The sequence below is a fragment of the Melospiza melodia genome, chromosome 6, assembly GCF_035770615.1.
Source record: "Melospiza melodia melodia isolate bMelMel2 chromosome 6, bMelMel2.pri, whole genome shotgun sequence".
In the NCBI taxonomy this organism is placed as follows: domain Eukaryota; kingdom Metazoa; phylum Chordata; class Aves; order Passeriformes; family Passerellidae; genus Melospiza; species Melospiza melodia.
In genome coordinates this window covers 12,877,370-12,904,523 of record NC_086199.1, presented here as the reverse complement: position 1 = coordinate 12,904,523, position 27,154 = coordinate 12,877,370, and the positions used below count along the sequence as shown (strand labels likewise).

The following is a 27,154-nucleotide window of genomic DNA, read 5'->3' as shown; positions in this document are numbered from 1 at the left end:
GCTATAGAATTTTCAAACAGGCCAATTCATGAAGTGCTAGGAATAATGTTCCCAAACTCATGCCATTATATGATTTTCCTAACAGAAAAAAGATAATTCTACTTTGCAAAACCTAATAGAATGAATCTTAATATAAAAAAAGGACTGAAACTTTTTAAATCTAAATAATATTCTTGCTTAATTCTGTATGTCAGCAATTTTTATTTACTTTCAGCCAATATACACAAGAAAGCACTGTTCCAGACTATTAGGGGATTCACGCAGCAGAAGCAAAGTGGAATGACTCCTTCTGGTGCAATGGAATTTACTGTGCAGTCCCTTTTTCTGTACCTTCTACCTGCAAAGTTGTTCTTTGTTAATGAGGCAGCAGTGGCACAACAGACAACTCAAATTATTAACTATTAACTCAGGGGTCTGAAGGACTGACAACCCACTTCACATACAACGTGGATATTACTGTTTGGTAGAGAGATACACAGAAACAACTCTGAACTGACTGAAATGAGCACCCCACCTCCAATCCTGTGCCATCTCCTTTTTTAAATTGAGGCAAGACAGCCATGGACTCCTTAACATCCACTTCTTGATTACTCCATTTCAGAATACTACTTATTCTGTATGTGTGTACATATACATACACAATTCTGAAATACTAATCTTTCCCAAAACAGAAGACACTCAGACACAGCATTTAAATAAGTGACCAAGTTCTCTATACCACTTTTTGTCCTTTCACAAAATCACTTAGAGCTGAGTGCAGTCCCATTACGGGCTGAAATGGGAGAAGCTGGGCTGAAGTAAGAGAAACTATGTTTTGTAATGAGACAGCCTCCTGAGTCCTTCCCAAAGCAGTTCAGGTGACAGAAGGACACATGAGCTCCACTATTTCCTGTGGTAAATCTCCTTGCACAGTTTGAGTTTACTGTTCATGTTGAGCCTTAGATTTATTTACAGGTTCATTCTGCAGCGTTTCATTCACACAGATACAGTAAGATAGCTACTAAACACAGCTTCCTTGCAAGGGTCTGTGTTTGTATATCATGACACATCTTTTCCTCTATAGGCTCCTCCTGAGGTACAAAGTTTACCTTGAGCATTTTTCATTTCAGGAAACATTTTACCTTGTTAATTTCAGGAGCTGGACTTTGATGATCCTTGTGGGTCCCTTCCAACTCTGGATACTTTATGATTCTGTTTAGTGCAACACCCAGGAACTACGTTCATGCACAAATCCATCCCACAACTCTACTATTAGTGAACTCCACTATTAGGTGAATCACAAGCCACAAATAAAATGCTGTGATGGAAACCCTGAAGTGAACTGCTTCGAAAGGACAGAAATGGTGTTTCCAATTCACAACCACTTCTCAACAAAAGAGTTTGCTAACAAGCATCAATATTATGCACTATAGCCAAGTTTTGTTACCTGTGATTCTATTACTCAAGTTTTCCAACAAATCCTACCAGGAGCCACTTAGATGGAAGCCTGGATCACGATCACCTCATAACCAAGCTCCCACAAGCCATGGTAAGTCCTGGAATGCCAGGTACCGGGGCTACAGGGGCACACACATCCAAAACTAAAAACCTACCATTTCCTCTTCAACCCGCATTCAAACAACAGTACAAGAAAATAAACTTTGGTTTACTTAGCAACATATCAATGTCCTACTGTGTGGAGTATTAGCATTGGGTCTGACTGAAGAGGATAATCCATTTTGTAATTTAGTTAAATTACTAATTTTAACAAAGATAAGTACCCTGTATAATTTTGCAGTGCTTAAAGAATACATCCTTTGAGTATTCCGCTCTAAGAAGCATCAGCTTGTTATAATATTTTAAATTTATGGAACATTTGTAACTGCTGTTATATCAGGAAAAATATTAAATCTGCACAATAAGTACAAACTTTATATGAGAAAGTATACTTGTAAGTGCATGATGATCTCCTGATGTCTGCTGAGGCACTCACTTCCACAAAAGACACAGACAATATCCGTGGGGATAGACTCAAATGTCCCACAAAGTGCAACTCAGTTTAAAACAAAGGCTACTAACAGAAAAGCAAACAAAAAACTGTCTCCACTCTATTGGCTGTAAAAAGAGATGCTTATCTGCATTCTCAACTAGGAGAGTGGTTGAGAACCCCATCTTCAAAAAAATGCCTTAAAAGCCCATATTACTAACAAGAGAATGTATTATTCCTCCCAAATGTGGTTTAAACTAAGCAGAAACAAATTTTGTTTTGCATGGCACATACGCTTTGAAGTACATCTCTGCTTCTCCAGAGGAAAGCAGGCGTTTAGGCCACTACAGCAGAATCCATTCAGAATATAAAATAAATTAAAACCTGCTGATTAGGAGATCTTAACAATGTCTGTACAATGAAAGATAACATCTATATTCAAAATGAAAGGTATGTTTTATCCTGTCTGTCCTCCAACTCCGAATCATTTTGACTCTAAGAAATAGCAGACACCAAGCAGGATGTGCCTGTATTCCGATCTAGGCCAGCATGGTCCAACTGGTGCCCATCGTCTGAATCTGGACCACAGGATGCCTCCATATGGCCTGCCACCTTTCCCTTGGAGGAGATAGGGAACAGCTGCTTGAGGAGCAAACGCTGCCTGAACAGCCCAACACCTCCTCCTGTGTCCGGCTGGCTCCAAGCCCAGAGCTGTCGCCGTGTTCCCGGGGAAGGCAAGGAAGGAACGGGGGAAGAAGGCAGCAGAACCTCCCACCCACGCAAGGACTCGAGCTCTTCATCTGCCTGCCTCGGACAGACACAGCCCAGCAAAGCCTGGAGCTGCTTCTGCCATGGAGAGGGGCAGCCACAGGAATGGCCCCACGAAGCCCCAGGATCTGCTGTTCCTGTCATCATGGCCGGGGGTGGGATATACCAGAAGTGACACAAAAATCAGGAATTTGGCACACGTCTGCAAAGTCTAAACCACCTTACAGTAGCTACACTAAGTGGTACAGTACAAGCATACTGTCAATCTTCAATCTGCTGCCAGCAAAACAGATTAATACAATATTTTGGCCTTCACAGAGAGGAAAAACACAGAAAAGCATAAATATATTTCATTATTAACTGCCTATTTATTTATTATTGATCAAGAAGAACAACTTGGGCATTGAAACACAGACAAAGCAAATTATATAGCAACACTATTTTTACCTTTGCAACTGCCCACTCAATGTAATTTTAAATCTCTCCTTAAGGTGACATGCATAGTAGACAAGTAAAAAAAAGGGAAAGATTTTACAGGGTTTACAACTGTGCCATCTTTCTTCCACTCATTTTTCACAGTGTCGCTGACATCATTTCTGAAAAAAAGCTATTTGACTGGTATGCCAATGAGTATAAATCAAGCAGGGAGGAAAATGGAGAATTCTGAAGACCTACCTGGTACAGAAACAAAATTGAATTTCTGTTTCAAATACATCTGCTTTTGACTGCATTTTGGTTAATCTCTTTGGAAGCATTAAAATATTCTCTATTACTCTATTATTATCAACTTAAAATTATTACTCTATTATTATCAACTTAAAAATAATAAAATTTTCTGATTACTTCAATAGGGTGTTTTAAAAGACAGTATACTTGTCTGCATTCAACTTAAGTAACATTTAGCACACAAAAGTTAAATGGTGGTATCTTCAAGCCAAGTACAGAGAGACACCAGATGTTCTACTTCACGCTGACCTGGAAAATCATATGCTTATTGGAATAGGATAGATTAAAAACAACACAGAGAAATAATGTAAGAGCAGCATAAGTCACATTGAAAGTATCATCACAACTTCAAAAATTGGTGTAAAAATTATGCTAGAGATGTGAAATCTCATCTAATATACCCAATATTGAAGTCACACACAGTACCAGATTTTAAAGATGCTATGATGAAATCTAGAACCCGATGTGTTAAACATCCAAACTAAAATGATATTCCAGTCCCCAACAGCTAATGGCTGAATTTTAGAATTTCATTCACGCTAAATCAATTAGTCAAATTTTATATGAATATATGAAATTTAGTATCTGATCAAAAGGGATTACAGCCTCCAGGAAATTAAGTTCTCTGTCCAGTACTGCACACAAACAGACAAAAACATCTTTGGATAGATTACTGCAAAGCTTGTATTCACAACAGGACTACAACAACACTTTCACAGTGTCCAGATGTCAATACACCCTAGTCAGAAAACTGTTTGACAGTGTTCCTGTGAAATGCTGGAAGCAAATCAGACTACAGATAATACCTAAAAATTGTAACAACTTCTACCAAATTCTATTTTAAAAAAATATTTAAAAGAGTGTGACTCATGGGGCAGCTTCTGTCTCCTTGAGTAAGAGGAGCTTGACAGAAGGAAAAGAAAGCAAGTATTTGCTCATTAACTTTGCAAAGAAACATAAAAGTGAGTCAAAGAATCTAAGTTTACTTGCTAAAATGTTACTTAAATAGGTGACTGCCTTCTTCATTCAGTAAGAATTTTAGAATTAAACTGATCCCTCTTGTACTGGGGGGCCCAGTACTGGACACAGTACTCTGAGTGTGGCCTCACCAGTGCTGAGCAGAGAAGGATCACCTCTCTCAACATGCTGCCAGCAATCTAATGCAGCCAGGATGCCATTAGCCCTTTGGCTGCAAGGACACATTGCTGGCTCATGCTCAGCTTGTCCCCCAACATAATAATGGGATCATTTCACTCCAAGTGCAGGACTTTGCACTTCTTGCTAAATATCAATTAGCATCCCATTTCTCCAGCCTGTCAAAGTCCCACTGGATGACACCTTACCAGAAACTGAAGTGAGGATAACAGGCTTGTAGTTCCCTGGAATGATCTTTCTATCCTGAGGATAGGAGTGAGTTTGCTTTCTTCCAATCCTCAGGAAAGTTTCCCAACCATCATGGGAAGATGATTCGGAAATCATCGCTCAAAGATCACTAAGAGGCATCAAATTTGCTTTGAAAGGACCTCTAAGGGTCACCTACTCCAACTCCTCGCTGTGATGAACAGGAACATCTTCAACTGGATTATGGTTGCTCAGAGACCCATCCAACCTGACCTGGAATGTTTCCAGGAATAGGGCATCAACAACTTCTCTGAGCAACCTGTGTCAGTGTTTCACCTCTCTTTTTGTAAAAAATACGTTCTAGTCTAAATCAACCCTCTCTCTTTTTGTAATACCTTCCTTAGACCTAGTCTAAATCAACCCTCTTTTTTAAAACCATTACCCTTGGTCCTTGCAACAAGCCCTGCTAAAAAGTTGGTCCCCATCTTTTTCACCCCTTTTAACTATGGAAAGGCTGCTTTAAGACCTCCCTTTTTTTTTTTTTTTCCAGGATGAACAAGGCCAGCTCTTTCAGCATTTTCTCATAGGAGAGACACTTCAGCCCTCTGATTATTTCTGTGGCTATCCTCTGGAATCTCTCCATGTCCTTCCTGTGCTGGGGACAGTACTCCAGGTGGGGTCTCACCAGAGCAGAGGGATTGAATCCCCTCTCTCAACCTGCTGGCCACCCTGCTTTTGATGCAGCCCAGGGTACAACTGGCTTTCTGAGCTGCAAGCACACATTGCTGGCTCCTTCACCAGCACTCCCAAAGTCCATCTTTGCAGGGCTGCTCTCAATCCCTTCAACCCACAGCTGTATTGATAGCATGAGTTGCCCCAACACAGGTGCAGCACCTTGCACTTTCCCCTGGTGAATTTCATGAGGTCCCCAAGAGCCCATTTCTCAAGCTTGTCCAGGCACCTCTAGATGGCATTCTGGTGCTTGCAACTCTTCAAGGCCAGTCTTACCAGTAAAGGAAGGCATTTGGTACCCCCATTTGACATGTACTATGTCACAGTCCCCCGCTCCATCCAGCAGCAGGCCCACATTTCCTCTAGTCCTTTGGTCACCTATGTACATATAGAAACCCTTTTGATCACCTTTGATATCTCTTGTAAGATGCAACACCTACTGGGCTTTAGGTTTCTTAACCACATCCCTGGATGACTGGACAATATCTCCATATTCCTTACAAGTTACCTGTCCCTGCTTTCACCTTTCCTATGACTCCTTTTAAGGTCTGAGTTTTTGCCAGGAGTTCCTTGCTGATTCAGGAAGGTCTCCTGGCACTTTTTCCTGACTTCCTGCTTTTGGGATGAACTGCCCCTGAACTTAGAGGAGGTGCTCTATCAATAGCAACCATGTTTTCTTTCTTGGATCCTTCTTCTCTCCAAAGCCTTATCCCATGGGACTCTTCCAAGCAGGTCCATGAAGTAGCCAATACTGCTCTCCTGAAGTCCAGCATCGTGACCTTTCTGTTTGCTCCTCTCAGGATCCTGAAATCCACCACCTCATGGTCACTACAACCAAGGCTGCCTTCAACCTCTGCATCTCTAACAAACTCTTCTTTGTTTGTAAGTCTGAGGTCCCTGAATGCAAGTAGCACCTCTCCTCACTGGGCCCTCCACTGCTTGGCTGAGGAAGCTCTCCACAAACCTCCTGGACTGCTTATGCCCTGCTGTGCTGTTCCTTTAACAGATACTGGAGTGAGGTCCCCACTGAGGACCAGGCTCTGCAAACGTGAGGCTGTTTTTAGCTATCTGTAGAAGGCCTCATTCACTTCTTCCTTCCTCCTGATCAGGCCTTACAGCAGAGGCCCACTGCACTGTCAACCATACTGGCTGAGGTTCAGGTCTTTTGTTTTTTTTTATTCCAGACTGATAACTTGCTCTTCAGGAAAAAAAATGTGGTCCCTCAGTGGTCCAAAGACTACAGGCTGAAAACACTGTGTACATCAATGCTAAACTGTCATTCTGGACAGTCCCACAAAACTGGTGTTTTTTCCAGCACATGAGAGGCAGCTTTGTAGAGATACTGCTTACTCACAGAGTGTCACTGAATGCATACAGTCATGGCAAAAGGTATGGTTAGCTAATGGTCTGCTGGCTTTGGACTTACCACTTCAAAGATTTTAAAAGACAACTAAAGTTATCATAAAATTATCTTTTATTTAGGCAGGTAGTAACAGCCTTTACTGCAGCTAGGGAAAAGATACAACACTGCTTCAAACTCATCATGTTCAAAATGTAAATAGTTTGGACACTTCCACCTTCTCTAAGTGCATTCCTTGTCTTCATATCTTGTTTTGATTCACAAAAACTTCTCTGTAGCTGACTACAAACAGGCATAGAGATGCACCTGAAAATTAAACACAAAGACCACTGCATATTCTTTTAAAAAAGCTTCAAACTTGGCTGTATTTTCTTTAGGAATATGATCTAACTGTGATTGTCTGTAAACTATATGGCTCCCTCTTGTGTCTATCTTACCACATTTCAGTGGACAAAAAATTTTTAACATTAAGCCATAAATATCTGGGCTTTGTTCACCCTTCTGCAGGCATGCAGTGCTCATAAATGTTAAGGAAGTCACAGACATACCCTCCTTTCTCTTCCCCTGAGAAGGGAAAACTCTGCAGCTTACAGAACTTCTCTTTGGAACAAACTATAAAAAATCTTGCAAACTACAAGTCTGCAGCAATGAAAATAATCTTTTGAGCATTCCCTGTATTTTGATACCAATGCAGAGGCCAAATGCACCACTGAAGTACATCTGCAACAACTTTTAACTATTTTTTAGTTATCAAATTACAGATGTTTAGAGAGGTGTCAGTGTGGTTTATAGAGCCTGGCTAACATGCTCAAGAGTTTATTTTTGTCTGCTCAACATCCCACCTGTTTCTGCTTATCAAACCAGACTACAGTTTAGCTTGCAACAGCTGTGAAATTCATAAATCTGCCCATTCTTCATGTGTAGCCAGACTAAGCACTTGGAGAACGAGTCAGGACTGCAGCACTCACCCTTCATGGAGAAGCTAAGGAAATAAAACAGAGCAGCACTTCTCAAACCATGTTTGAAACTGCTCACCATTAGAAGCCAAATTATTTTAAAAGCAGTCTAGCAACCCTATTTGGAAAGAAAAAGAAGCATTTGAAGACAGGACCTGTTAACCCTTTTATTCCCTCCACCATTAGAAATATTTTGTCTGCAGAAAGCAGTCCCTTTTTTAGTATCTTCCATTAGCAAAAACCCCCAGCTTCTATTTCAGGATGCTGCTAGCATTACTTCCCACAGTAGAACAACTATCAATGAAGTAAACATAGTTTTAAGATTTTTTTATTATAAAAAATGTATCTGTACTTAAAAATATATACTTTAAAAGGTATTTCTACTTTAAAAAAATTAGTCTGCATATTGAAAGCAATATGAAAATCCTGGTCACACAGGACAGCTTTCATTTAAACACTTCTACTAAAGCAGTAGTAATACTGAATGAAATGATGGTATACAAAAATCTAAAACACCCTCATTTAATCAAGCTTGCAGAGTACACTGCCTTTCATAGACAAGTGGGTTTGCTTTGCTTTTTTCATTTATATGAAAAATTTCTCTTTCTCTGTTTGTTCCCTTTTCCATCTGCTCATGAATTACCCTTAGCATTAGTATTTTGTGGGTCAATTTTGTTCAAAACATGATATGAGTACGTGCAAGCTGATACTAAAATTAATTTCAGCTTTTATGAATAAGGAAAAATGGTACTGTTTCAGGGAAGAAAGAGACTTCTATTTTTTCCTCTATGAACTCCTTTTCTCCACCATTTAATAAATTACAGGCTGTTATTTTTGAGAGCAGAAGCAGAAATCAAAAATTTAAACTTTTCCATAAGTTTTCATCAAAAACATTAATAATAGCTACCCAGTACTTACAGTTGGCATTCCTGGAGCCAACTGAGTTCATTTGATTTTCTAATGTGAACAGCACTATTTGCTGAATAGTAGTGAAGAAACATTCAGCTGAAATTGTGGTTAAATGGCAGTGCTGTAGTAAGGCACCAAACAACCAGGGCCCACTTAAAATGGAACTAAATACTTATTACCTCTCATCCTGCACAGGAAAGTAAATAAAGCAAATGAATCCTACCTGATCTACCTTCATCTCATGTTCAACAATGTGAAACAATAGCTATAGAGCAAGATATGTAACAAGAACACAAGGCAAGCAATAAAAGCATTTGTCAGGAGAACCAAAAAAAAATTGATCTCATTTTCTGACCATTCTGCATTTCAGAGGTTTTTTTTTAACTAATGTTGCAGCCACACAACCTCTCCCATAATAGTACTGGGGCAGGATTAGTGAAAATGAAGGAACTGGTCATAGTGATAGTTCAGCTGACTCAGTTCTGAAAAGAACTGCAAGAGTGAGAATAGCAGCTAGAAGAATTGGATAATGTTCCACAATATTCTGCTAATAACTTGTTAAAAACAGAAGACCCTTTTAGGGTGAAAAAAATGTTCTAAGGCCCAACATTTAGAAGCTGGGTTTGATCAGGCAGCATATTTTGAGAAACTAAGTGAAGGCTGGAAGACCAAGTGTGGACTGGCAGTCCAGGAGAGGCCACAGCAAGAAAGAAGGAGTTGGCTGAACTATTGTTTCCTCTACTGTGACACCTGAAAGGAAGAGTTCAGTTCCCTTCCAATATCAAGGCCACTATTTCTAGCTTATTCCTTGTGCATCAGATTTGACTTTCACCAATCCTTTTCAATTACCTCAGTTTTCAAAATGTATCCCTCTGCTCCTTACACTCCATAAACTGAATTTGTGTTTGAAACATATTCAGTTCTTGAAACACCAAACAGCTACACAAAATAATGTAACTTTTGTTAAATTAAAACAGTTGACAGAACAGCTTTGGAACTCTGATAACACTAAAGGAGAATAGAATTGCCTTGTGTCTTCTGACCTCTGTCATGGCCAAACAAAATGTCTCTAGATCACACATTTGGGGAGATTCAGTACACAGAGCCATACATTTTTTATACAGATTGTGCCACAAAAAGCTTTGAATGTTTGGACACTGAGCACTACCTTGAGAACAACACATCAACATTCACTTACAACATTATATCCAGATATCAGTCAGACTAACAGTTCTGTCAGAAACTTGGTTTAAATCATTACTTCAGAACACAATGAAAAGTTCACCCATCTCAAGCCTCTCCATACCCTAACTGTTACCAGATGGGTTTATCTTTGTGTTTGAAAGCAATCAAAAGTAATTACACTAAACAGAACTGAAAACAACAGTTAATCCAGTTCATTGGAAATACAACATATGCAATGGTTTTATTCTGTCAATTAACAATTATAATTTTACTTTAAGTGCAAATTACACAGTTTTCAAAGAATCATACAAGCATGCATTGGTTGCAGATCTCTGCAGGTCATGTAGAAAAGCTCCCAACCCACAAACTTCTAGAGACTGGCTAACAATAGCAAGATGAAAGCAGTGACTGGATCATTCCTAGTCTCCTTTTCTCCAAAACAAACAAATCCAGATCCCTTGGTCTCCCATACAGATAAAGGGCTCAAGCAAATTACATCTTAATAGCCCTCCTCTGGTCTCAGTCCAGTTTCTCAACAAGTGTCTTTTGCACTGGTGGGCCCAAAATTGTACAGTATTCCAGATGAAGCCTCACCCACTTTTAAACAAAGGGCAATAATCACTTCTCTCAACCACCTAAATATATTTTTATATATCTATAACCCTACAGAACTGCAAAATTTCAACAGCAGTTAAAAAAAAAAAGGCAGGAAATTGCTTTAATGATTCAGACTTTCAAGGGCAATATATTTGTACTATTATTCAGCATCACTGCTTTCTCAATAAGGATCATGAGAACCACATGTATATACTATATTTAAGATTCTTACCTGAATAACTTTGTAGAAATAGGCATATTGTCGAGCTGTATTTTTATATTGGCTAAAAACATCATGTATGGCCTGAGTTGATTGGAGATGCTGTACTTCATCTTCTTCAAAATAGAGAGGAGTATCATATTCACTGGGGAGGGTCTGGATGTAGGGCAGCCAGAAAGAGTTGGGGTTGGCTCGCTCACAAAGGAGATGGAATGCCAATGTTATATTGCCCATGGCTTGAAGAATTCGATCTTGAGAGTACAGAGATCCTGAATCAACCAAGAAAGGTGAGGAACTAAATTGGTTCTCCATGGAAAATATCATCCTAGATTTGCTTTAAATTAACATGATTAAATAACAGGTAAGCACTCAACAAAATGAAAAAGCTTTTCAGGTTTCTAAAATATTTAGCCTACACTTTATTATACCGCAAGATTTTTGACACAGCAAATGCCTTGTGTACAATTGCATTACAAAACTAGAACAATATTCTCAATAGCTCAGAACATTTTATCTCCAAGTACTATACAAGCTACATAATACATGTTCAAAATAACACAAACACTTGTGGAAAATATCCAGTGCACTCAGCCAGAAAGTAACCGGGAAATTAAATTCTTTCCACTGACACTTCAAGTTTCTAAGTATTCCCAACCTGATGGCTGGCATGATAAGCAAGCCCTGTAATAAAGAAGATCAGCTAAAAAAAGAAAGTCTCCTACTGAAACATCCCATAAATATTAATTTCTTTCTTAAGAACTTCCTTGAGCTCTTACCTAAAACTGAATTTTTAGCTGACTCAACCGTCATCAACAGTTTTCTAGGAACCCACAGAAACAATTCTTCAGCCTACAGAAAGGAAAGAAATGCAATAGAAGGTCAGCCAGCATTTATTTTGTATGCCAAGTGTCTCAAATATACACCAACTTTAAATTACAAGTTGTTTCCATTATTTTTTTTTAAATCAAAATTATTCTGAATCAAAATTCTTCCTTCTCTTCCACTGCAAATTCAACAAACAACCTGTGTTTCACATTGTGGTAAGCAGTGTTTCAATCTGCATTACACAAAGCTTTAAAACAGGCACTCAGATACAAAATAAAGCCCTCCCATTTTGGAACTGCTAAGATGTAAAACACAACCTTAAAGCTATCAGACACATTATATTGCTAATAATTACATATCACATATTTTCTCACAGTAGAGTTTTTTCATATTGGCTGTTTTTATTCTAGCAGAACTGATCAGGATTTTTATCAATGTATTAACTGTGTGCTAATGAAGCTCTTAAATTATTATACAGGGCTTATTTTCTAATAGTCATTCTACAACAGCTGATTTGTCTTCAAACCTGTTTCCCAGCTAAAAATGGGAACAGAAAGACAATTTTAAATGCTTACTTTTTAACAGTTACCTAACTCTGTGTGTGTCTATACTCCTTATCTGATGATAAAAAAATCCTTTAACATTATCATAATATCATAATTTGGGGATTTTTTTTCCTTTTCACTGGAAAATAGGTATTGCAAACATCTCTTTCTGAGACAAAAAGACCAATTCTTTAAAAGAAGGAACATGAATGAAGAAGAGACTAAATAGGTACTGCAAATACCTCTTTTTCAGGCAAAAACTTTTTCAGTTCTTTAAAGGGGACATGAAAGAAGAGACTAAATAGTTAGAAAACATGGAATAAAGGGATACATCAATGTAAAAGATTGATTAAAAATTCACACTACTATCAGTAGTCATCAAAAATAATACTCTATTTTATCAATTTTTATCAATAATGTTATTCTCAAGTACACAGAATTTGTAATGTTTCAGAACAGCATAAGCAGTTAAAAGGGGGAAAAGGGTGAGCATCTCAGAGTTTTGCAGATACATTCCAAACACAATTTTCTAATCTAAGTCAAATGTTCACATGCTCACCTTTATCTCTCTTGTTGCTTTCAAACCAAATCCCTCCTCTTCAAAGTTAGCTATTTCAAAACCCTCTGTGGATGCTCCATTTTCAGTTGCCCACTTTATCAATTCAGGGAAATAGTCGTCTCTTTTTCCATCAAAGACAACAGACAAACCTATATACACAATTTATTGAAAAACAAATGCAGAAATAAGAGGATCCAGAAAGATAAAAAAGCTCAGTATAGAAGCCCATGTTAAAAGCTATCTGCCATCTCACAGCAGTGCTACTTTGAAGGAGCTGAGTCAGAACTGGTCTCTGTTAAGTGCTACTCAATATTATATAAATGTCATACCCAATTTTCCTCAAATTTATTATTGTGCCAAAATGGCTTACCAGTCATCTTAAAAATGCAACTGCCCAAACTGAGCAGTAATGAAATATGAAACTCTCCTCTTCTTTCCCTTTTAATAAAAGCCAAAATATTCCCAATCTTAATATCAATGATAAATGCAATCACCACAACATGTTGATACAGACAAGGAAGAATTTGAGAGGCAAGCTGCAATTTCATTAATTCAGCACTGCAACTGATTATAAGCAGATCTTGAGTTCCTTCTTTCACATACAAGACAGATAGCCCTTTCCTGTAGCATATGGATCTACTAAAATATCTAAGGATAGATCTAAGGATAGATCTAAACTATCTAAGGATCATCCTCCTGACATCACAGAGCTCATCCAAATTTTTACACTTTAATTCTCCAACAGCATGTGGTCCACCAGTGGAATCACAAGCCTCATTCATTTCCTCAGCTTTCTTCTACTGTGAATGCATTTGAATCTCTCTGAAATAGTTCCTGGCTATTCTCAGCCAGCTCCTTTTGTAACTCTTTGCCTCTGTGTGTTCTCTTCAACCCAAACTCAGATAACATTAAATGAGTACAAAGAACCCCAAAATGCTCAGGCCATTTTATGAGTGACAAAATGTCATCAGCATTACATCCAAAGATATTTTGGCTAAGCACAGAGAATAAAACACATTTTGAGATCAAAATTATTTTAGGCAAGTAGCATTAGTGTATTTAAAATATCCCCCTCCTGCCTCCAAATTTTGCATATCAAGGCTCAGAGCCAAACAAATCTGTAGTTAACTTAAAAATACAAGCATCATTTAAAACTTTCATATTTGATAATGCAGTATAAAAATTTATTAAGCATTTGCAAAGTATTTTTTTAATATAATGCCCTCCCAAACATAGTACGGCTAGTTGCATAGTTTCTACAGAACTTGGTAGGTATTTACACTGTCCAAGATTTTGCTCTTGTGATTTCCAACTTTTGTTACTGCATGAGACTACTGGAAGCTTTGAACATCCAGTTTGTACTTGGGACCATTCTTTAAGCATCTCTAAAATTCTATTTCTGTTTCTCATATACAATGTGGACCAATACTTCCCAATTTTTTCCAAATTAAAGAGAAGTCACTCCTTCAAGTCATAAGCACCACTGGGAAATAAATAGTTTCTACATGGAACAAAATAAAGCTGTACTGATGAAAATCTATATTGAAAATTAGCTTTATTTAAGATTTTGCTAATGAGTCAAACAAGGAAAATTTTAGAAATTTAAAAAACTCAGTTTTCAAATTAAGAGTTTTCCATACCAAAGATCATTCTCGTTCACATCCTGCAACCCCATGTTCTAGTAAAGAAAAGCACAAAGTATAACATTTTTGGCAATATATATTAATTATATATTATTAGGTCTAAAGCCTTTATTAAGTTAGAAAACTCTGTAGATTAACTACTATGTTCTACTAAAAATAGTCTTGAAAGACACCATTGCTGCTCACTATGTATGTAAAAATGTTACATGCAAAGACTTGTATGTCAATAGCAGTGCTGTTAGTAGGTTTTGTATCATCCAAAGAAAAAAACTATGCTCTATTAACATGATACTGTTACACTAATTCTACCATCTCTGCCAGCAGCATCTTCCCTGTGGATAGTTTAATCTTTCTGGTGCAGAAGAAAGGTTCAGAGAGGCCAACCCCAGTGCTAAGTCTGCTCTTATTAACCTGAATTATGACTTACTTTAACAATTATATTACATCATAAAAACCTGCACATGTACAGTAAGTTTATACCAAGTCATGGCAGAGTTAAAAATGAATCAAGTTCACATCTACATCACTACAGAATGCAGTCACTGAAAGAGAATCATTTATTCTTCCATACAGCCTCTACCAAAAACTGATGTTCAGAGGTGTGTAAAGTCCTCTCATGGAGTAAGATCTTCTTGCATCAGTCAAAATATATTAAAAACAGGTGTAAAAGGGAAATTTCAAGCCTCTTAAGTATTTGCTTTATCAAGTAACACCATGAACTAGTCAAGCTCCATCTATATGTAGTCTGGCTTTCTTGCTATGACTGTATAAATACCAGAGAAGAAAGAATTGTTTAGGACTTTTTCAGGTACATCCAGGCCAAATTTTTTCATTGCAAGTTATTTCTCAGTCATTAAAATATATCTGTCATGAAAGAAGTTCCTTTTACTAAAATTATATGAAAAAGATTTTTTGGAGTATGCCTCCAAACATAAAAAAATTAATATAAAAAAGTATTATCAACAGCAAGAGGTTACATTCCATAATAGAAGAAAACTGATCTAGTATGAAAAAAAAAAGCATACCTTAAACTTTGGAAAACTGGTAATAAAATTCCTCATAAACTGTGATATTACAATAATTTCTTTATTTTGATTATGTGCATTTAGAGCAGAGAGAGACTTATTAGCTGCTGCATTTATTTTGTGACTTTTGTCATCACTTGATGCCCTGATGTCATCTTGCTGAAACTGTTTCAACATCCAGTAAAGCCTTAATGTAAAACAGTTACAAATTTAACTTTAGAATGTTCAGATTTTTAGAGGCAGAGCAGCAGACCATGCCACAAGGAACCAAGGCAGCCTATTATTCTCTAAGGATTGTTACTTCTACTCCTTCAGATGGTGATGAGAAAACAATCTCAAGCTCCTTTTTCTACTTATCAGACAAAATTCTCACAGGATCATTTGTTTGTCATAATAATTCAAAATTCTGAGTATTAAAATGGTTAATGCCAGTGGTGAAGCCCACCTGAACATTTCAGAAACACTGCGTTTCACATTTACCTTTCTGCTTTTTGCGGATTTTCTCCACAAGCGAACGGATCTGGACATATTCCTCCCATTCCTTACCAGGACCTGGGGGAGGACTGCTGCATTCTGGAAATATAAATGTTTTCTTTAATTAAGTACATTTTGAAAACATATATATATAAACATTCACATATATATTTATATATATACATACATATATATATATATATATATACACACACACATATATATATATGCACACACATATTTTAATCTCAGAATTATGTTTTCACAGTAACTTAACAGAACCTCAGTACTATCTGTCCTTCAAATATGTTTATGTTTATCTGGCAAATAAAACTATTTCCACTGTTATAAACATCCCATTATAAGACAGGTAATTAATTTAGACTTTTGAAATCTTAACAGTAAAACTTATTTTATTTTTAATATTCCTTCAGATATAAGAAATAGCAAATGTCTAAAGAGCTGGCAAGAAAAAAAAGTAAACAACCAGGCCATTAAGTAAATAATAACTCAGATAAGACAAACAACAAAAAAACTGTCTGTTTTCAATAATTCAAGCAAAGCATTCTGTTTACATTACCCTGCTTGCCATCACTCTTGCTGTAATGAAAGTAGATAATAATAGCACAGAGAATACCTTAAATAATTGAGAAATTTGTTGGTACATACATTTGACCTGCCTAGTCATTACTGTTTTCATAGATGCACAAGTACTGCAGGGACAAGTAAAGGAACACAAAGCCATGCTTCAGCTTTAGATTACATCCACAATGTCTCTGCCAATATTCTAAATGTCAGTGTGTGGATTTCTTGATCTAAGCCATGTAAATCCAAGTGGACAGCTGAAGATTACCTTGCTCAAGTGATTTGAAAAATCTTAGCATTGAATAAAATATGGAAGCTTGACAAAAACAACAGCTGATACTTGTCTTTGCTTAGCAAATTAGATCCACATTTTATTTTTGGTAGCAAAGCAGAGGCCAATTGTAGCATAAGCATCAAACTGCTTTGCCAACTCCTTGTCTCCTCCTCATGCGCAATGCTAAGAAAAATTTTAATTTTTCTAAGGCAACACTTAGATGTGTCCAGAATACGAAAATCTGGAGTTGTGTTTCAAAAAGAACTGTATCACAGCACAGTTACTAATGACAGTAGAAAGAGTCAATAGTATTTTAGCATCATTGTATGAAATTATGCTCTGATTTTCATATTTACTAGAAATAATGGATGAGTTCCAAGTTCCTCAACAAGTGAAACAATCTTTGGTCTATACACAAGATCTAAGCACTAAGAAAAGTTTCCAAACAACAACAACAACAAATTTATCTAAGCAACAAAAATATCTGTGCGGTTGAACTGAGTTGTATTACTGATTCCCACAGTTAATTTCCCTACTCTAGTATCAGTTCAAAGCACTGTTCAAGCGATAAATGGAAACAGGGTAATTTTTCAAGGTTACAAGAAAAACATTTTTGACAAAGCTTCAATGCCAAGTTATCTGGTTGTTTAAAAATCTAATCTCACCCAGTATTTATACTTGTATTCAGATGAAAAGCCAAATGTTGCCACAAATATGGTCTGTCCAATAAATACCCATTTAAATAAGCCAATGGTGGCATATATTAACAGAGGTGGTTTAGTATGCATCTCAAAGCACCTTAAGCACTCTGAAATAGCAAGCTTGGCCATTTACAGAAAAAATACAACTCACTAGCTTCAGTAAGAAAATGTTTTTGTGTGGTTTGCACAGCATCCCTTTTCCCAGAGAGGCATAAAAACAAAACTTACTTTGCAACAACTCACTAATTAGATTCAACATTTCCTTTGGAGATACTGTCGCTGTGGCTCCTGTACCTGACTTCTGAGTTTTTACTCGGCTTTTCTTCCCCATCTTCCAACTAAAACAGATTAAGAAGCACACTGTCACCAATTACAATGAAACAAAATATGATAAGTATGAATGAACAAAATCTTCTTTCACTAGTCACATGAAAAAGAAAAGAATGAGAAATTATTTCTCACACATATATATGTGCAAGTATTATGTGCATGGCCTGAACATAAGAGCTATACAGTACAATCTGAAGTAGTATTTCATGTAGTTGCATATTAATTACTTCAGGGTAATTAGAAACTAGAAATCTTAGAGACAAAAAGAAAAATTATTCTAATCACATGCAAATTCATTAGTTGTGAACAAATATTATGGATTCCAAAGTATTCAGGCTATAGAAAACCAGGTTATTTTATCTCATCAGCTGCATGGCCAATAGCAGCTGAATTAGTATTTTGACTGTATGTTACATAGTAATTCAAAATGAATTGAAAATTAAGTATTCAATTTCAAATAAAATCAAAATACCATCTGTATGTCTTTGCTGCAGCTTCTTCTGATTCAAGGCAACTAGTTAAAGAAAACTTATTTTCTGTTCCCAAAGTAAATGGAACATCATCTTAGGCTGGTATTCCAATATTCAGTGCCCCTTGTTCTCATGCAGGACTTAAATCACACAACACCTCCTGGAACAGCATTGTAGTAAGGTGTGAAATATCCAGGGAATTTCTCACATGCACTGGGAGCAATTTCTGATGCTGGCACTGAAGAGGCTTCTAGAGGAGGGGCTGAGCAGGATCTGGTACTCATGAATAAGGAAGAACTGCTTACACATGAGACAGCCAACTGCCTCGGATGCAGTAATTGTGAAATCGTAGCCAAAGTCTTGAGAAAAGAAAGGAAGGAAAAAAGCAGGCTAAAGGCTCTGGACTCACTGCAGCAGACAGAGCTGGGCCTTGCTCAGGGAATGGTAAGCAGAATGACTTGGGAGGCTACAAATGAGTCCATGACAGCCAGTCATCTTCCTGGACTCTATTCTCTGAGCACCAAAGAGCAGGAGGCCAGCTGACTGTGCACAGGACTCCTCACTGACAGAGCCCAAATGAAACAGAAACAGAGGTAAACTGGAACTGGGGACAGCCAGCTGGAGGAGAATATAGGTGCACTATCTGGGCAAGCAGAGGATGAAAGAGGGAGGCCAAAGCTTGTTTGGAGCCGATATTGAGGATAAACGTAAAAGGCAAGAAGAAAAGCTTTTACCATGAGCAAAAAACACTCTGGGGAAAGTGTAATTCAGCTGCTAAATCAGGAAGCTACCTAGTGATAAAAGGTACAGGAAAAAGTTGAGACACCTGACACTTTGGGCATGGTCTTTACCACTAAGTGCTGCTATCAGGTTTACCATATTTCTGCATTTAGCAAAATCTGAGGGAGAGGAGCAACCAAATCAAAAAGCTATCTAGGTAAACTGGACCTATGCAAGTACATAGGATCAGATGGGAAATATCCAAAGTACTAAAAAATGTTGATGTCTCTGGAAGGCTGCTGGCTACCAGCTTTGAAAAGTCATGGTAACTTAAAATCAAACAAAATCCAACTGAAAGGCAAGGTGGAGGCAGCAGAGAGTAAAGGATCCAGAGAACTAGAAAACAGCGAGTTTCAGCAGTACCAAATGTAGAATGAGTTCTAAAAGGAAGTTATTTCCAGGCATGATGGACATAAATGTGACTGGAATCAGAAAACAGACTTCTAAAGGCAAACCCTGCACTGCCTTAAGCAGAAGAGTAAGTGGCTTCATGGACCAGGGAGAACTGGTGGTTGCCAGTGCTTTGACTTATGCAAGGTTTTTAACACTATCTTCCATAGCACCTCAACTGTCAAACTGAGGAGACATGGACTGAATAGGCAGGCAAATAATTCCTTGAATTACGAAGTTCAAGGAATTTTGGTCCATAATCCTTTATGCCCACAGATTAGGTGCAGTATTTCTCAGTAGACAATACCAGCCAATAATCACCAGATTTGGATGCTAGAACAGAAAGGATTCTCACACATTTACAAACAATATAAAATGGGAAAAGCAGTCAACATGCTGAAGGGCAGGAGCAGCATTCAGAAGGATCCCAACTAACTGGAGGAAGAAGCCAGAAGTGACTTGAAGTTATACAAAGATAAAGTATCCCGCATTTGGGAAGGAAAAGATCATCATAGCTGCAGACTGGACCAGCAGCAGCTCTGTAGAAAAGGATTTGGAGACTCTAGGAGACAGCAAGTTCAACAAAGGCAGCACCCACAAACCAGTGAAAACTAACTGCAGTTTGAGCTGCATAAGCAAGAACACAAACAGTAGGTCAGGAGAAGCAATTATTCCCCTCTGCTTGCAGTGGTGAGGCCACATGCCCAGTGCTGCAGCTTTGGGCCACACAGAGCAGGAGGGGCTGGCAAACTGAAGCACATCCAGAGGAAGGCCACTAAAAGGGCTAACACATAAGATGAAAGAATCATTTGTGCAGTCTGGAGATGAAAGGGAGTCCACTACTGCCTTCATCTACCCTTCATCTATCTACATGATAGGGAATTATGCAAAGGTGAAGGCAGATTCTTATTGGAAAACACAGCAAAAACTCAAGAGACAACAGACACACAATGTCTCAAAGGAAATTCCACATAGCCATAAGGAAACTCCTCACCCTGAGGATGGTTGAGCACTGAACAGGATGGAGATTTAACAGCATCTCCAAGCAACTTTGGAGAATTTAAAAATTTGACTTGGCAAGGCCCTAAGCAACCTGATTTAACTTTGAAGCTAAAGCAAAAAATGGAGCCTCTCAATCTCCAGATCTAGTTTTCTTCCTTACAATTCCACATGTTATTGCAACTGAAGTATTCACATCTACTAGTAGTCTGTACAGTAAATAATATCTTCCTGTACAGCACAGAAGATTCTCAGTCCAGTTACTTTGCAGTGAGATGGCAGAGAGACAGTCATGTCCACAACTTCATACATCTCAAATATTTCAAACATCTGCCTAAATCATCAAGATCACCACAGCCACAGCAGCTTAAAGTTACAACACATTGCACAGTAACATCCATAAAATGCAAAAGTCACTGTACAGAAACAGTACTTTAGGCTCCAGTTGTTCTGAACATTTGGTATATATAAAAGAAATAACTTTATCCTTGGTCACTGTAGTTAGCTGACACAAAATTACATGTTTCCTCTCATATGCTACCAAAAAGTTTTGCTCTTTGGCAACTGGTATTAACACTGCAATGTACTGACCAGCAGCTGAAAATTCTAGTAGGAAAGGTATATAATCTGGCTACTTTGCTTTTCCATTAAGATTAGAGAGAACAAGAAGCTACCAAACCCAAGGTTTATTTTAAATAGTAGCTTTGAATGATCAGGAGGCAAGCTAAGTTAACACTGTTAACTTATTAACTCAAAATTAAAGGAGCTCAAAACGGACTGAAAAGCAACACCTCATAAAAGGGAAGTAAGGCAAAACTATAAGGTGTTTTCCAAAGGGAAGGCAAAGAAACTGAGTCTTTCATTTTCTGACATTAAACATAGAGCAAGAACAAAACTAGCTCTGAGTACACACAAACTGTGAAGTCCCGGGGCATATCCACATCCCCTGATTTTAGCACTCTCTGACAGATAGATGTCAGAGGCTCAAACAACCCACCTGTGCTGCTTCATTTTATCAGTCCCCCCTGAGCTGCATAACTCACTTTCCCAATACAGTTTCTACCATGAAAAGCCCACACATGCAGCTGGTAAGGAGAGATCCCACAGATTCAATGTGAGAACCATTGTCTGATCACATCTCTTGATGTTTGTGAGTGAACACTGGACATCCCCTTGAAAGGTGCTGTTCTACCACAAACAGTTACATTTGATAGGAGATTTCTTAATATTTTTCAGCACAGATGAAGGGGGCAGTAATGCTCATTATGCAATCCATGTTGAATTTATAATAGTGCTCACTGGAATTAGGATCCATATAAAAGGTCAACCTGCCATAATGCTCTGTGAGACAAAGATAAAGAATAACAATACCAACAAAAAATTAACTTAGAGTTTATTTTCATGGTCTTCCCATTATACAATCTTTCCTTCTGTTTTTTTTTTTTTTCTTTACCCCCCAGGAGTTTTCTCATGGTACATCTTTCACAAAGACTTTATTTGCACATCACCTATTGCATGTTCCACTCTCCTATATGTCATCCTGCTACATTTCTTTTAGACTCTTCAGCTCTTGAGAAAAATCAAGTCAGATGGGTCTGTAATGGATCCAATAGCAGGATTGTAGATGGAGTCCAAAATTTCAAGAGCAAGAACAGTACAGTTCTGTGTTGATTCATACAAATGTTTTCTACATTCCCTCTAAGCACAAGTCCCTGCATCTTTAGAATCATCAGAAAATTAAAATACTCATACACTGTATATTTCATATAAAAGTTTTGAATGATAACCTATAGTTTATATCAAGATACTCATAAGTATTAAGATATGCACGTTGAAAAAAAATGAAATTATTTTGAAGGATTTTGTTTTCTCATTTCCAAGAATAAAGTAAGCTAACTGATCAATAAACTGGGGAAAAACAATCTTAGCAAATGTTCTGTATAAACAGCTACCAATATACTGCATGCTTTTTTCGTTCCATTATTATTTTAAAATTGTATTGAGAGGAATAATCTGCTTGAAATATAAACATCCATCAGTACATTTATGAGAAGAAAAAAACCAAAGAAAACTGTGCACATTTTATAAATGGAGACATGAAAAGTGCCACTGTGGATTCAGAAAAACAACACAGCAATACATAAAGCTGTTCAAATATGGTACACAGTCAGCATCCATTTTTGAATTTTTCCTTGTATGAAACACGTTAGTAGCAATAATCCATTATTCCAATGAAAGTATTGGCAAGAATTATGTCTAAAGATAAAGCTGATTTCAGAGGATGTGAACTTCAGCTTCCCAAATACAATGAAAAGGAAAATTTGAACAATGCTTTGTATTTATATTGCTACCCTAGATGAATATTCAGAGACCAACACCAGAAATCTAGCTGAAATCTGGTTTACACAAGTAAGAAATTCAAGACGAATACAAGATATGTCTCAGCTACTACTGATGCTCAAATAAAACACAGCAAACATACCATAGGAGAAAACAAGCTCATTGAACACAACTCATAAGATTGATGGCACCATAATCAGAAATGCATTTTTTCAGTATACTGCTACCAGTATATGAATATGAAATAAGTTCTGTGAGTATCTCTGCTCTCTCCTTTGATACATGCATCCTGTCTAACTATTGCTTCTTAGCCATCAGAATTTCTACAGAGAAAATATTCTGCATGCATGATTAAATCAGCAAGTCTCTCTCTCACACACACAAAAAAAAAGCAAAACCATCAGACTGACATCTTGGGATATCTGGTTAAGGAAGTATTTCCTTTTAAGGAATCATCTACCTTGATCAAAACTGTACTTTTGGATCCAATTCCCAATCAGAAAAACAGGTTTCTACTTCCTACATACTCATCTTCATTCACTGCTCAGTAACATGAAACAGATATAACTATTTAAACCTAATGCATTTGACAGCTGTATTGTTTAGCAAGAGCCATAATTTGAAAGGATTTGCTGCTATACATAGCTGTCTAGAAAATGAATTCCAAATACCAGCACTGTGAAGACTATGTATCATTAAAAAGTCACATATTATATTGTATGAAATAAATAATTTAAAAATAGATTATGAATGTTTTTTCAAAACTTCTGAAATCTAACAGAACACTTCATCCAATTTCATGGTTGGGAAAAAGTTTAGTTAAGGAGTGCTCTGCTGTATTTAACCAGCAAATGATGATTATAATGATAGCAGAAGACCCAATATGGAGAAAGTAAGTGTGCTTCCTTTGTGAAACCACCTTTGTAATTCAGCTCATGAAACAGATTATAGAGTTAAATTTCAATTCAATTTAAAAAAAAATCCTAGAATTCCATGGCATATTTGTAACTTCAGGTGTGGAAGAAAACCAGTATATTTTTTATTTTAAATAAAATTTCAGACAAAAAGGTGGGGGTTTTTTCTGCAAGTGACTAAAACAATTGTTTAAAAAGAAAGTATGAACTCTCTTTTTGACACAGCAATGAAAGGAAGGGGTGTTTGGCAGTACCTGCATGACAACAGAAAAAGCAATAAACACATATAAAAATACATATATATATATAAAAATATAGCAGTACTACATGAGGAGAAGCAAAACAAAAAATCCTTCAGATGAATCACAAACTTTATGGATGTCTGAAGAAGCAGCACACATTTCAGTGGAAAAGCAATTTGGGTTTTTTTTTTCTTTTTGAGTTTGGCTTTCTGGCTGTATTCTGGTGAATAGCTTTTAAGTACTATGCCATGCTTTCTTTCAAATGAACGTTGCTGAAAATTCCTGAAAGCATTTTCCAAAGAGCGAGTACGCTGACAGCAATGATGAATAAGCTTAGTAATACAGAACACAGCCACATTTCCAAATATAGTGTATCAGCTGGCTTGACAAAGAGAACCATGCCAAAACTGGCAGTGAGGGGTGTAAATGATCCATCTCCCTAATACTGCTATCAAAGAGCAGTATTGGGTCAGACTTTGAACTGGTTTCCACATCACGCACAAAAATAATATTTTAATGAGCTGTAAAATACACTTCCTTTTGACTCACAGCTTTATAAAGTGAGCATGTTTACCTAACAGCTTTAGAAGGTAACCATGAGAAGTCCACACAAAACCCCAGAAGTACTAAAGAACTGCCACCAAGTGAATGCATTTTTGTTGTTTTATTTAAAAAATAACCATGACTGCTTTAGTATTCTATTTAAGAAACCTAATACTTCTGGTATAAGAGAGTTTGACTTCATCACAGGACTGCATTTTGTTACGGAAGCAATGCCAAGCTTGCATGATAAAACACAGATCTTTCCAAATAATAGGTCAGAAAAAAACTTCCATTTAATCATTAACAAACACCTCAGTTCTCTGTAGTGCTACATAGAGCTGCAGTCAGATTTGATAGGAAAAAAAAAATTAAAAGATCTGTCATTGACCACTGTAAAGACACCTACCTCTCCCTCTCTTTAACTGGGTAAAAATGCAAGTTTCAACCTTTGTTACAAAACTGTGAATATGATCATTGAGCTAAGTAAACACTATGTTAAAAATTAACTGTGCTGGACTTAAAAAATTTATCCTACATGATGCAGACCACATGAAATCTGATTTCTTCTGGATGTGTATCTCAATTTCTTTTCCAGTGGCCTCAGAATCCCTGCTATGTTCTGTCACCCTCCTCATCTCCTCTGGGACTTGGAATAGCTTCAGCTATTACTTTTACTTTACAGAGCAGTAAACCAGGTACCCAAAATTTGCCAGACTTTTACATACAAACTAAGTTAGGAATTCCCACAGCAATAGTTATCTCTCCAAGTTCAACTTTGCTTCAAGGACTCAGTACATTTCAATGCAGTATCTTAACATTGTATCTTCTTTAATACAGATCCTTGTAGATATTAATTACATTATGTTCTCATTATTACATAATAGTTACCACTCCATGCATCTACTTGGCATACACATGCACAGATGGCAGAGGGTGCAGATCTAGAATGTGCATTAGAAAGATACCTATGGGTAAACAAGGGCAGACAAGGAGAAGACAAGGGAATTCTCAAGCCATGCAAAGGGCAAGGAGAGGTGAGTATTGTAGGTGGCTGTGGGATACATTCCTTGGCTGCATCAAAAGGGAGGACAGATGAGTGGGATGCACACAAATGAGGCTTGCAACTTCTTTTTCTGGCTTGACTGCCTAGCCTAAGTCCTTTTCCCCTCTGCTTCAGAGAGGGAAGTGTATCATCTCTTACATCAACATATGTTAAGAAGCCAGGGTCTTAAAGGACAAACTTAATGCCTATAGGCAACTGACAGGAGCTCTCCAATCTGTATGTAGGAGAACACAATTTTACACTTGATATGACCAGTTCTACACAGGATGCGATCTTTTGCTTCCACTGATCAAGTCTGGCTTTTTCTCCTAAACTTGAATCTTATGACTGTGGCTAAAAAGATAAATACATTTCATAGCAAATAGATGAAATCAAGAAGTGTAAGAACAGTGTGGGTGGAGGAAGAGATCTGTGATCTTTAAGAAAAATTCAGCTTATACATTTACAATGAACGCTATGTTTTCTTCTGAAAACCACCTACATCATGTCACTTGGAAACCACATTAGCATTCTCATCACTCCTAAGGTATTAATCTAAATGTTCCCACTAAATAAATGACTAATTAGTTACTGATTCAATCCCTTTCCCCCCAGCTCTTTCATCTTTGATGTACTCCACCCCTTCTCTTCTTGCTATTAATTCTCCTCTCCTATGACCGCTTTTTCCTTTTTCTTCCACTTCCTCTACAAACTTGTCCCAAAATCTGTTCTAAATACAAATGTCACTGCAATTCACTGTCTGTGTATTTTCTTTCTCCAGCATGTCTCAGTTCGTCTGTTTAAGTCGCAAGCTCTTTTGGAAGTTGGACCTTCTGTGATTGTATAGAGGAATAATAACAAATTAATTTTTTTTTTAAACAGGATAGGAAGTATTTCTGTAACACTGATGACAACGCTGATAAAAATGACCTAAAGAAAGCATAATAAGATTAATAATAGAAAACCCCATATTTTTTGCACTTATGACTGCATTCCACTTAAAATACAATGTGAATTTCTGTTTCCCTTAGCCATAATCCACACAATTTCCTTGAAGAGCTACCTTTGATGCACGTGCTCCTCGTGACAAGGTGCTGTATTTATAATCAGTCCAATGCACAACACAGCTAACAGAGGGTGCCCTAGGATCTTCTGCTCTCCCAAAACAACTTGCACCCCTCAAATGCAGCTCCTTCTTGCTAGTTAATCTGAACACTCTATTCTATATAAAATACAGGCCAGCTGCTTAGGCTTTCCATTTGAACATCAAGTCAAGGAAGCCATCTCCAGCAGCAAGCCACAGCCCCAGATACTCACGTTCTGCAGGAAGAGAGACATCCTGGAACACACTTATATTGGTTACATGCTGCAGGTTTTTTTAAATTCCCTTTTATGAGGTTCTGCTTACCATTGCCCCCTCCCTTTCTAGTGTCTGCTTCCTGGACTCAAGACCAGCCAAAAACACAGGTCTTCCTCCACAATCTTCTTGGTTAAAAAGCACTTTCTACACTCCCTCATACCTTCCCATCTACAAAGGACTGCACTGAACAGCTTCCACCATCTCCTGGAGGAATAGTGAGAAGTTGCCTTGCTCTGTTTCTTTGTGAAATCTACAGTTTTCATCCTTACCACAGTCTCCTTTATTTTTCTTCTCCCCTCACCTCTTTTACCAGAGGAAAAGCAACAGTGACGGCAATCAAGAGCAGGCTACTT

At 37.4% G+C, this 27,154-nt stretch overlaps 1 protein-coding gene and 1 long non-coding RNA gene across 3 annotated transcripts in view; both read right to left on the bottom strand.

Annotated features, from left to right (window-relative positions):
• Nucleotides 1-27,154, bottom strand: part of SETD3 (SET domain containing 3, actin N3(tau)-histidine methyltransferase) — a 61,841-nt gene that overhangs the window by 20,519 nt on the left and 14,168 nt on the right. The window contains exons 2-6 of the mRNA XM_063159988.1: nt 17,620-17,729; nt 15,838-15,930; nt 12,690-12,838; nt 11,537-11,609; nt 10,773-11,029 (exon numbers count right to left, since the gene is read on the bottom strand). Coding sequence (XP_063016058.1) covers nt 10,773-11,029; nt 11,537-11,609; nt 12,690-12,838; nt 15,838-15,930; nt 17,620-17,722 — 675 coding nt within the window. The 5' untranslated portion in view covers nt 17,723-17,729. The remainder of the gene's footprint in view (nt 1-10,772; nt 11,030-11,536; nt 11,610-12,689; nt 12,839-15,837; nt 15,931-17,619; nt 17,730-27,154) is intronic.
• Nucleotides 6,990-10,762, bottom strand: LOC134420156 (uncharacterized). Of its 2 annotated transcripts, none has more exons than XR_010028269.1 (2): nt 7,736-10,762; nt 6,990-7,199 (listed from the first exon to the last, which is right to left on the bottom strand). It is a non-coding gene; the product is annotated as an uncharacterized LOC134420156 (long non-coding RNA). The 2 variants fall into 2 exon arrangements; XR_010028268.1 differs by having other exon boundaries at nt 7,862-10,762.